The sequence below is a fragment of the Pinus tabuliformis genome, chromosome 2_2 (genome assembly GCF_031772625.1).
Source record: "Pinus tabuliformis cultivar Carrire ecotype Pingquan chromosome 2_2, CPIR1, whole genome shotgun sequence".
NCBI lineage: Eukaryota > Viridiplantae > Streptophyta > Pinopsida > Pinales > Pinaceae > Pinus > Pinus tabuliformis.
The window spans coordinates 947,144,667-947,155,545 of record NC_142300.1 but is presented as its reverse complement, the minus strand read 5'-3'; the positions used below and the strand labels follow the sequence as shown (position 1 = coordinate 947,155,545).

General features: G+C 37.3%; 1 protein-coding gene across 1 annotated transcript; it reads left to right on the top strand.

Moving 5' to 3' along the window:
- The first annotated feature begins 4,112 nt into the window (after nucleotides 1-4,112).
- LOC149196315 (UDP-glycosyltransferase 86A2-like) lies at nucleotides 4,113-5,927 on the top strand. Its single transcript, XM_089405519.1, has 2 exons — nucleotides 4,113-4,731; nucleotides 4,880-5,927. Exons 1-2 carry the CDS (start codon nucleotides 4,203-4,205, stop codon nucleotides 5,797-5,799), a joined length of 1,449 nt encoding a protein of 482 aa, XP_089261645.1. The 5' UTR covers nucleotides 4,113-4,202; the 3' UTR covers nucleotides 5,800-5,927.
- The last annotated feature ends 4,952 nt before the right edge of the window (nucleotides 5,928-10,879 follow it).

Genomic DNA, 10,879 nt, shown 5'->3' with positions numbered 1-10,879 from the left:
GAATATATAAAGTCTCGTCTTAAAGTTTGGAACAAAAATGAATTTGAAGATATCTTCAAGGCCAAAAGAGAAACGGAACTCAAGCTCCAAGAAATCAATCACATCATTATCATAGATGGCTTCACCGAAGAGAGGCAAAAATTAACTAACTCTCTGCAGGAAGAATGGGAGAACCGATGCCTACAAAAAGAGATTTTCTGGACATTCAAGGTTCAAAAATATATATGCTCCAACAGAATCTTAAACATATAAAGTCTCGTCTTAAAGTTTGGAACAAAAATGAATTTGGATATATCTTCAAGGCCAAAAGAGAAATTTAACTGAAGCTCCAAGAAATCAATCACATCATCATCACAGATGGCTTCACCGAAGAGAGGCAAAAATTAACTAACTCTTTGCAGGAGGAATGGGAGAACCGATGCCTACAAGAAGAGATTTTCTGGAGGCAGAAATCAAGAATAAAATGGATTAAGGAGGGAGAAAGAAATACAAAATTCTTCTACAAAACCACCATAGCTCACAGGGCACACAACAAAATCATAAAGATCGAAGATTCTTAAGGTATTGAGCTAGTTTCTCATAGTGATATGGAATCGGTCCTTGTTCAACACTTCTGCAGCATTGCAAAGGAGCCTCTGGAGGACAGATCTAGGTTCATTGAACATTTCACTCAATATATCCCTCTGCTGGTTACCAGAGAGGACAACCACAATCTCAACACGCCAGTTTCAGAAGTGGAGATCAGTGAAGTAATTAAAGAAATGAAGAGTGGAAAAGCACCAGGCTCGGATGGTTTCAATATAGACTTCTTCAAAGCCTGTTGGGAAACAGTCAAACATGATATCCTCGAGGTGGTGGAAGACTCAAGAATATGCAAAAAGATACTTAAGGCTCTGAATGAATCCTTCATAGCTCTAAATCCAAAACAAGAAAATTCCATGACTCTGGATGGTTTTAGGCCCATAGCCTTATGTAATGTGGTGTATAAAATTATCTCCAAAGTAATAGCCAATCGACTCAAACCACTTCTACCCTCTCTCATCTCGGAGGAACAAACAAGTTGTGTGGAGGGAAGACAAATCCTCAACAATATCATCCAAGCTCATGAGGTGGTACATTATCTCAAAAGCAACAAACAAGCTGGCATGATTATTCAGTTGGACCTCGCGAAAGCCTATGACAAATTGAGTAGGGCTCACATAAGAGAAATTCTAAAAGCCTATGGTTTTGATCAGAACTGGATAAGATGGATCATGGCATTAGTTACCTCAACCAGTTTTTCCATATTGCTTAATGGAGCTCCTTCTAAGACTTTCACTCCCTCCAAAGGGCTCAGACAAGGAGATCCGCTTTCACCGTTCCTCTTTGTCCTCATGATGGAAGGGCTTGGTAGGGCGATCAAAATGGAAAATGTTGATGGAAGAATTCAGGGTATCAAACTTACCACAGATGGAGAGGCCAACACTCATTAACAATTTGTAGATGACGCTATGTTGCAAGGAATAACTACTGTCAGGGAGGCCAGAGCAATCAAAAATATCTTAAACGACTTTGCCATGGCAGCAAGCACTGAGGTAAGCCTTAACAAATCCAAAGTCTTTTTCTTTAATACTAATATTGCTATTCAAAGAAACATTACCAAAATTCTTGGATTTTAAAGAGAACAACTACCTTCCAAATACCTTAGTATTCCCCTTACTGACAAATTGTTGAGCAAGAAAGTATGGGAACCTATTTTAAATAAACTTCAGGACAAGATCAGAAAATGGACAAGCAGATCGCTAAACCTGGCAGGACGCCTTGTGCTCACACAGGCGATCTTGCAGGCCATTCCCACCTTTATGTTTTCAACTCTTCCTGCTCCTCAAGGTATTAATTTCCATACCCACTCATCATGAGGAAGAAAATTTTAGTGAAAGGTAACCACCATAATCAATCTTTTTTCTTTGTTAAAATGATTTAAAAATAAATAAATTAAATCATATTGCTAAATAAAATACACGTAATAAATTAATCTTTAATATTTGTAATAAATTAATCTATAATATTTATTCCATATTGATTTAATTTTTTTAGTTATTATTTTAATTTTGTAAATATTATTGTAACATTTTAATTCCTATCAAAATTACTATGAGATTAATTGAAATTCTTTCATATTTTATTTCTATGATTAAAAAGAATGGAAAAAATATTCCTAGCTCACTATAGTTATGTTGACTTAACAAATCAAGAAGTTGATAGCGTGGCAAATGTTTTGGAAATGAGAAAGGATGTGAGTAAAAGCCGAACAATCCAAAAAAAAGTGGTTTTAATCTTCAACCCCTCTTAGTATTGTAAAAGTGATAGATTTTTTCATCCGAAGGTGTTTTGGGAATAGATCAGCTCCCACTTTCACTTGGGAGCTCATGAGAATTAATTATTATCTTCACAATGTTCATTTTCTTATTATCATTTCTCAAGCCAAAAGGACAATTTTGGTTGGCAAGGGTGAGGTTGATCACTTCCTTATAATACCTTAAATTTCTTTTCTGCTCTTGCTCCTTATCATCCCACAACTTATCTTTAAATTTAGAAGAATGGTATTTTTTATATTATCTTTATTCTCCAAGATGATTTCCTCCTTTACCCCCCAATGGTCGAGCCAAGACCAGGCATCCTTGTGTCATCCTCGCTTGACCCGGAGGTGGGGGTTCTAGCTAGAGCTAGAAGCCCAAAACTCATCGCATCCATGTGGTAAAGCTTCTTCTTATACATTAGATACCTAACCATGTCATACCTCCAATGGGGAAAAAACTAGCTTCAATCAAGAGGATACTATAAGAAGTATTTCCTTTTCTTTGATCTTGAGGTTGTAGGTTCCAAATTGTTTTTTGATCAACTCAAATTTCCTCCATGATTTTTGAGATATACTACAACCCCAAACCTCACAAACATATAAAATAATAGTGGTGATGATAGTCTCAAAGTGGAACCAATTTTTGTTCCAAACCTAGAATTGTTGTCCATTTCATAATAAAGTTTTCATCTTTCAATGATTCTTTTGTCAATGCTACAATTCCAATTGAGCTAATAAATGTCATTTGTATGAAGAAACTTTCTCCAAATAATTGTTATGATAAATGAAATTATCATAATTAAATTTTTTAGATATAATTATCTTAAATTATATATTGAATATGTAATATAATTTAATATAATAATAAATAATAGATAATAATATACCTATTTAAATTTTAAATTGAAATATGCTTAATCAACCATCCGTGCTTGGTATATTTTGTTTGCTTTTTAAAACTTATAAACTCGAAATATACCCTTTTCTAGAAGGCCAGATTTTTTCACTTCTCTGGTGCCACGAAGACCAACGGCCACCGTGGGGCTGACGTTATACGAGTGAATTGATACCCCACACCAATAATTTTGAATGGACTTATTCACCAATTTGATACGAGAGTGAATTTGATAACACACCAATGTTTAAATTTGCATTCTAAAATACTAGCTACTCTATTCTTATAGATTTGACTTGATTAACATATCATAAAGAGTAATTACCTACTCTATATTTATATTCCTATGTAAAGTACGAAAATAATAACTTCGAAAATAACCGATACAAGTGGCGCGTATGAATCATATTTTAATATTTTCTAGCGGCAGCGTCATTGCATATGTCATTGCACATTACTTTACTTGTATCTCACGGTTTTAGCTTTTCGACGTTTTCGGATTCAATGCGCGCCACTGCTGCGCTCTAAGCATCGAGTCAAAGTATTGTAAACTAACCAGAGATTGTGGATATACACGGAATTCTTTCTCTTCAAAAAAAATGTGACATGTGGTGTGGTCGATAAGTTAGCCTTGCGACAAAGATCACAGTATCGGAGATTGTGATATACACTAAATTCTCTCTCTTAAAAAAACCAGAGATTGTGACATGTCGTGCATGGTGTGGTCAATAAGTTAGCCTTGCGACAAAGATCACAGTATCAGTGATTCTAGTGAAGAGAAAGCGACCGCTAAAGTAACTCCACACAATGCTTATATTACAATACATGCCGGCGCTAAACTAACTCCACCCAATCCTTATGTTAGAATACATGCCGGCGCTAAACTAACTCCACCCAATCCTTATATTATGAGTGTGATTTAATTAGTCCGTAGCCCAGGAACGTTGAAGCTCACAATCGAACAATCCAATGGCTCGCAATCCGGAATCCTTGCATGCCCTCCTGTTTCCATACCCAGCGCAAGGTCACATAAATCCCATGATGCACTTGGCCAAGAAACTTGCTTCCAAAGGTGTTACAGTCACGTTCGTTAACACGCACCACAGGCACCAGCAGATCACTAAGGCTAACAATCACAGTGCTGAACAAGACGACCCTCTTGAGAAGGAAGCGCTTAATGTTGATCTTGATATTCGCTCTGTTGAAATCTCTGATGGATTACCTCTGGAATTCGATCGGTCAGCCAAATTGATCGATTTTATACGCTCTGTAAATAATATGGCAGGAGAGTTGGAACGACTCCTTCAAAATCTCAACAAGACAGGGCCGGCAATTTCTTGTGTCATAGCTGATAGTGGACTTTCCTGGTCATTTGAAGTCACAAAGAAATTAGGTATTCCCTGGATTTCGTTTTGGCCACAGCCTACCTTTCTTTATTCGATCCACTATCACGCACATCTGCTGGAGGATCTCCGTCGCAATCTTTATGAAGGAACCGGTAAGGTTTCTGGGTGCTTTAAATAGTTTTTTCGTTTGAAATCCTGCTTACAGAAGCTTGCAGATATATTTGCGCAGGTCTTCATTAGTAGGCATCTTGTTTAATTTTATTTTGGATTTTAATTATCATCAGTGCGATTTATCTGCAGCTGATGAGGGCAGCATTTCGATTGATTTTATTCCCGGCGTACCAAACTTAGAAGCAAGAGATCTTCCGTCATTCGTACGTCAGTCGGACCCCGAGTCACAGCTCATTCTTGATGGGATGCATAGGTGCTTTCAGGTATGTCGGGAAGCAGATTGGGTTCTTGGCAATTCTTTTGACGATCTCGAAAGAAAGGAACTGAATTTGAACCCTCCGGTACTGCATGTTGGTCCGTTGCTTCCCTCGGGGTTTTTGAACGGTGAACATTCCAAGGACATGAGAGTTGGAACGAGCATTTGGACAGAATGTGACTGTTCCGAGTGGCTGGATGCAAAGCCTAATCGTTCGGTTCTATACGTTTCCTTTGGGAGTATGGTTCATGTGACTAAAGCTCAGCTGGAGGAAATAGCGATGGGTTTGAAGGACAGCGGGCAGTTGTTCCTCTGGGCTCTTCGTCCGGACATAGTCTCTTCAACAGTCTCAGACAGCTTACCCCACGGTTTTCTGGATGAGATAAAAGGGCAGGGGCTCGTTGTTCCATGGTGCAATCAGCTGCAAGTGTTATCCCATCAGTCCGTTGCGGGATTCGTTACTCATTGCGGATGGAACTCAATGCTTGAAAGCATAGCTAGTGGAGTTCCCATGGTAGGTTTTCCATTGTGGGCGGATCAATTCACCAACAGCAAGCTCATGGTCGATGAATGGAAAATTGGATACAGATTGAGCGGTGGAAAAGGACTGATACTAAAGAAAGAGATATCCAGAACTATCAGAAAATTGTTCAGTGACGAAGGGACGGAGGTAAAGAAAAATGTCGAGGCTCTAAGAGACAGTGCGAGGACTGCCGTGCGAAGAGGGGGATCTTCGGATATAAACATTGAGAGCTTTCTAGAAGGTTTGAAGGGCAACCGTATCCGTAAATAACTGCATGACAGTGAACCATCTCACACATGTTTATCACTTGTATGTCGCGTGATGTTTTAGCTGAGATTATAAATGTTTTAGTTGAATTTATAAATGTTTTAGCTGAGTTTATAAATGTTTTAGTTGAATTTCGCTGAGTTTATAAATGTTTTAGTTGAATTTAGCTGATGTTTTAGCTGAGTTTATAAATGTTTTAGTTGAATTTATACAAAATTCTTGGTATAAATTGGAAGTTATTTAAATTCGGAAGGGAAAAAAATTGAAATTGAGCGCTATTTGATCCTGTCTTTATATCTAAAATGTGTGGTTTCAAAACAATAAAACGACTTTAATTTAATTTCCTGGTATTCTAATATGTGATTCGTTCCCTTTACAATTCATATGGGCTTCGTGGTATTTATGTTACAATTTTGGTTGTGTATTTACAAAATTTAATAGAAGTGTTTTAAAGTAATATATTTTGTTATGAGTTAAAAAGTTAAATAAAGAGATTAAGAGAAAATGTTTTTCAAAACTATGTGGGTTCCCTTAACAATTGGATTTAGCAACCATTATTCCTCTATTAAGGTTTAGCCAAAAAGTACATCAAAAAATACATGGAAATTGTTTAATTATGTAGCCATTGACAATTACTTGCATTGATGCTTGGTGGGAATTCTAACCAAACAATGTTCATATATAGAATTTTAAGACATATGGATCGCCATAGAACATAAGAGAACTAAACATGGCAGATACAAAAGTGAGTGACCAAGTGACATAATAAACTACTAGTCTAATATTATGACTTTAAAAGTAGCATTGGAGTTGCCTTGGTTTCGAGTTGACGGTGCAAAGCCACTGAATAGAGAAAGTGAAGTCTTCATTTGCGAAACTTCCTAGGCTCGGGAGTCCACCTGAAGGTGTTTCCAATGATTTCAATATCAAAGAAATATGGTATGCCACCAAATTCCCTTGCTCCCAGTTGAAGGATATTGTTCCTCACTTTAGGCGGAATAGATTCAAAATGGTAAGTGACAGAGTTCCAGCCAAATAAACACCAACATCAAGAAGTGGATGCTCTTGTCACACCACCCCGACAACTACCTTGATGTAGCCTCAGAGCCATGAAAGGACTTATAATAACCAAATATGACCAAACTAGTGTATGACCAAACATAATTGGTGTGACCCACAATGGAACATGTGGTTTATAATAATGGCGAGGTGAAAATATAGGTAGATAGGGATTGAAATTTGAGTGAATAGGCCATGTTGGAAAGGCGTCGTCAACCACTAAAAGGGTGATTGACCTTAGATATTGTTGTAGGTATTCTTCTTGTAGACACTTATGTTTCTAGTAGGGAAGGCATATAGAGATGTGCAAAATATTGCTAAGAAGATTAGGCATGTGATTTTTTAGAACCAAATGGAAAATGTGCCTCGGTACCAAACACCACATAAAAGGATCAAAAAATTGAATGAGGCATCTACAGATTTAGCAATTTGGGAGGGAGCGGAAGGTAACACAGTGACCAACTTGAATGAAGGGCCTATCATTGTGTTATGTAAAAATAGGACGAAAAACATGGGCACGTGTACAAAAAAGCCATACTACCAAACCAAAACGATGTATAGGAAACATTGAAATGACTATGAACTCTGAAGCACAAAGGATGTAAATATAACAACGAACCTTCACCAAGTTTGTAGAGCGCCAATAGTGGGGAGCCATAGTGGAGTACGGGTGTGAAGATGACTACAAACGTGACAACATTGCAGAAAATATGCCACCCTCAGAAAATCTCATTGTCATAGAAAATCCACCACCCTCAAGCGAGCTTCTGGACTTTATAGGGAGAACTTATGACATGAGTATCAAAAGGGTTGAAGAGATCACATGAACAATGAGGAGCGAAGAAGGGACAAGTATGTGTGCTAGCACATATTTCTACTACCCACATTAAACACCAAATTCATGTGCAATGAATTCATGATCAATTTCAAAAGCCAATGACTATGAACCAGGGGAATGTCAGACGAATGCCCTTCTCCCACCACACTTAAGGTGTGGTTGAGCATGTAGAAGATATAACCACCACACTTGGGTGGCATTTAAACAAATGTTGAAGTGGGCACAAATCCCCATAAGTACCCTCCCCTTCACCATTATTTTCTCTCGCATACCCATAATTCTAAATGACCCTCATGTAGAATATTATAGGCAGCCCTATTGAGGAATAATAAGTTACATTCATAATTGTGATATTTTAGAACCTATAATTATTAAACAAATAAAAATAAAATAAAACTAAGTAATAGAAATACAGTTATAAATAAAAATATTCTCTATAAATATAAAGAATAGCTATAACTTAATATTCATTTTCTTATAGAAATTAAAATTATATATGGAACTATATGTATTATTAGGTTTTAATTAAATTAAAACCTAATATAGAGATGCATGTAGAACATACAACTCACGGGTTGTGAGAGAGATTTTGGTGGTAGAGAGAGAAATGGATCTTTTGTTTGTGATATCATTATTATTGCTGCTCTGCGTCATGGCTGCCCCTCTGCCTGAAGCAACGCCTGTTAATTTCCATCAGGAAGATGTTTCTTCTTATAAGCACATGGTCGTTGGACTCCCGTGGCTTCCGGTTGGTCATTCCCATTCTAAAAGGATGGTGGAGGAATGTGAATTCAATTTATCTTCAACGGACGCCCACAATAAAAGCGACCTCCATGCCCTCTTGTCGTTTAGAAATGCCGTGACAGAGGATCCATATGGCCTTTTGTCCAACTAGACAACATAAAACTCTAACAACATGTGCTCCTAGTTCGATATTCGCTACAAACAATGAACCAAAAGGGTGGCCGCAATTGACTTCTTTGATGGATCATTGCAAGGTACAGTTTCATCGTTTATTGGCAACCTCTCATTAATGCGCACATTCAATATTTCTTATAATGCTTTCACTGGTGGAATTCAGGCTGAGTTTGGCCACCTTAAAGCGTTGAGAGTTCTTGACCTTAGCTTCAATTTGCTGAACGGTTCTATTCTTGTCGAATTGGGCCTACTCCATAAGCTCCACACCCTGGATCTTTTTTCTAATGCTTTCACTGGAGGAATTCCGGCCGAGTTTGGCCACCTTAAAGCACTATAAACACTGGACCTTGGCATCAATAAGCTCTGTGGTCGTATTCCAATGGAATTGGGCTTGTTATAGAAACTAAAGTACTTGTACCTCTACTACAATAAGCTTAGCGGTCCTATTCCAATTGAGTTGCACAAGCTTCAGAAACTAAAGTACCTCGACCTCTACTACAATAAACTCAGCGGTCTTATTCCAATCAAGTTGCACAAGCTGCAAAAACTAAAGTACCTGAACCTCCGTGGAAATATGTTCAGTGGTCCTATTCCAGTCGAGTTGGGCATGCTACAGAAGTTGTAGTTCCTGGATCTAGATCTAGAAGGCAAGTACTTCTCAGGTGGAATTCCATGTGAATTGGGTAATTTGACACAACTTTCAGATCTATACATTTCTGGTCGTAGTATTTCCGGTTCTATTCCCTCTGAAATGTTTAGACTTCCCCTCTCCACTCAGTCTCTTACTTTTAACATCACAGGGAGGATACCTAATTCCATTGCCAATTTGACCAAATTAACTCACGTAGAGCTTTCTAAATGTGGATTGGCTCACATATGTGAGGTCATTACCAATTTGACCCAGTTGACGTACTTGGATTACTCTAGTAACAAACTCACTACCATACTGGAAGGTATTGCCAATTTGGTTAACATAGAGCGATTATATGTTTCTTCAAAACAACCTCATTCATAGACATGAAGACATTGCCAATTTATCTAAGTTGACGGCTTTACATATTTCCGATAACAAACTTAGCCATAACATACCTAAAGGCATTTTCAATTTGAATCATTTGATCCTACTAGACCTATCTCAAAATAAATTCACGCGTCCCATTCCTAAAACCATTGCCCGTTTAAAGAAGCTTGAACAATTAGATTTCTCAAACAACTTTGCCCGTTTAAAGAAGCTTGAACAATTAGATTTCTCAAACAACCTCCTCAAAGGGAAAATTCCAAGAGCTATAGGAGAACTCCATTCCTTGTATGTCTTAAATTTTGGTTCAAACAATTTTTTTGGGAAGATTCCTAATCATATTAACAACTTAGTTTCACTTCAGATATTAGATTTATAAAACAATTTAGAGGGACATATTCCTACTATGTGTTCTTATAATTCAACTTCTTTAATTATTTTCTCCTCTCATTCTAACAATTTCTCTCGGGCTCCATCTTTTGCTAATTGCACTGAGCTTGTAATATTGGATTTAAGGAAGTGTGGATTTGCAGGGGAGTTTCCTTACACCCTTGAAAATCTAGGTAAATTGGGAGTTTTAAGCATTAGATATAATAATTTTCATGGTGGTATTCCCCAATGGATCACAAACCTCACCAACTTGTTTTTGCTGGATTCATCCAACAATAATTTTAATGGAAGAATACCATATGCTCTTGAAAGGCTACAAGGATTTGGAGTAAATATTGTAAATGAATCTAATTGGAGTGAGTATCCAATTATCATGAAGGAATACATAAAAGGGATTGAGTATAATGTGTCAGATGTCTGGAGTACAAACATTATACTTGATTTGTCTAAGAATAATCTTACCAGAGAAATCCCTATAAAAATAGGCAACATGAGAAGCTTGAGGTTACTAAATTTCTTTGGGAACCAATTGGAAGGAAACATACCTACACCTTTTGGTGAGATATCTACTTTGGAGCAGTTGGACTTGTACAAAATTAGTTTGGGTGGAGCAATTCCTCAAGAACTCTCTCAATTATCAATGTTGGCTTATCTAGATGTTTCATCTAATAACCTGTGTGGGCCAATTCCAACAGGGACACAATTTTACACCTTTAATGAGTCTTCATTTCAAAAGAATAAGTGCTTATGTGGATATCCTCTACCAAGATGCAATCAAAACTATACAACAACACCCAGTGGGGACAATGGTAGTCAAAGTAACATTAAAAGAGAATGGCTCAGCTATGTAAATGAAAAAA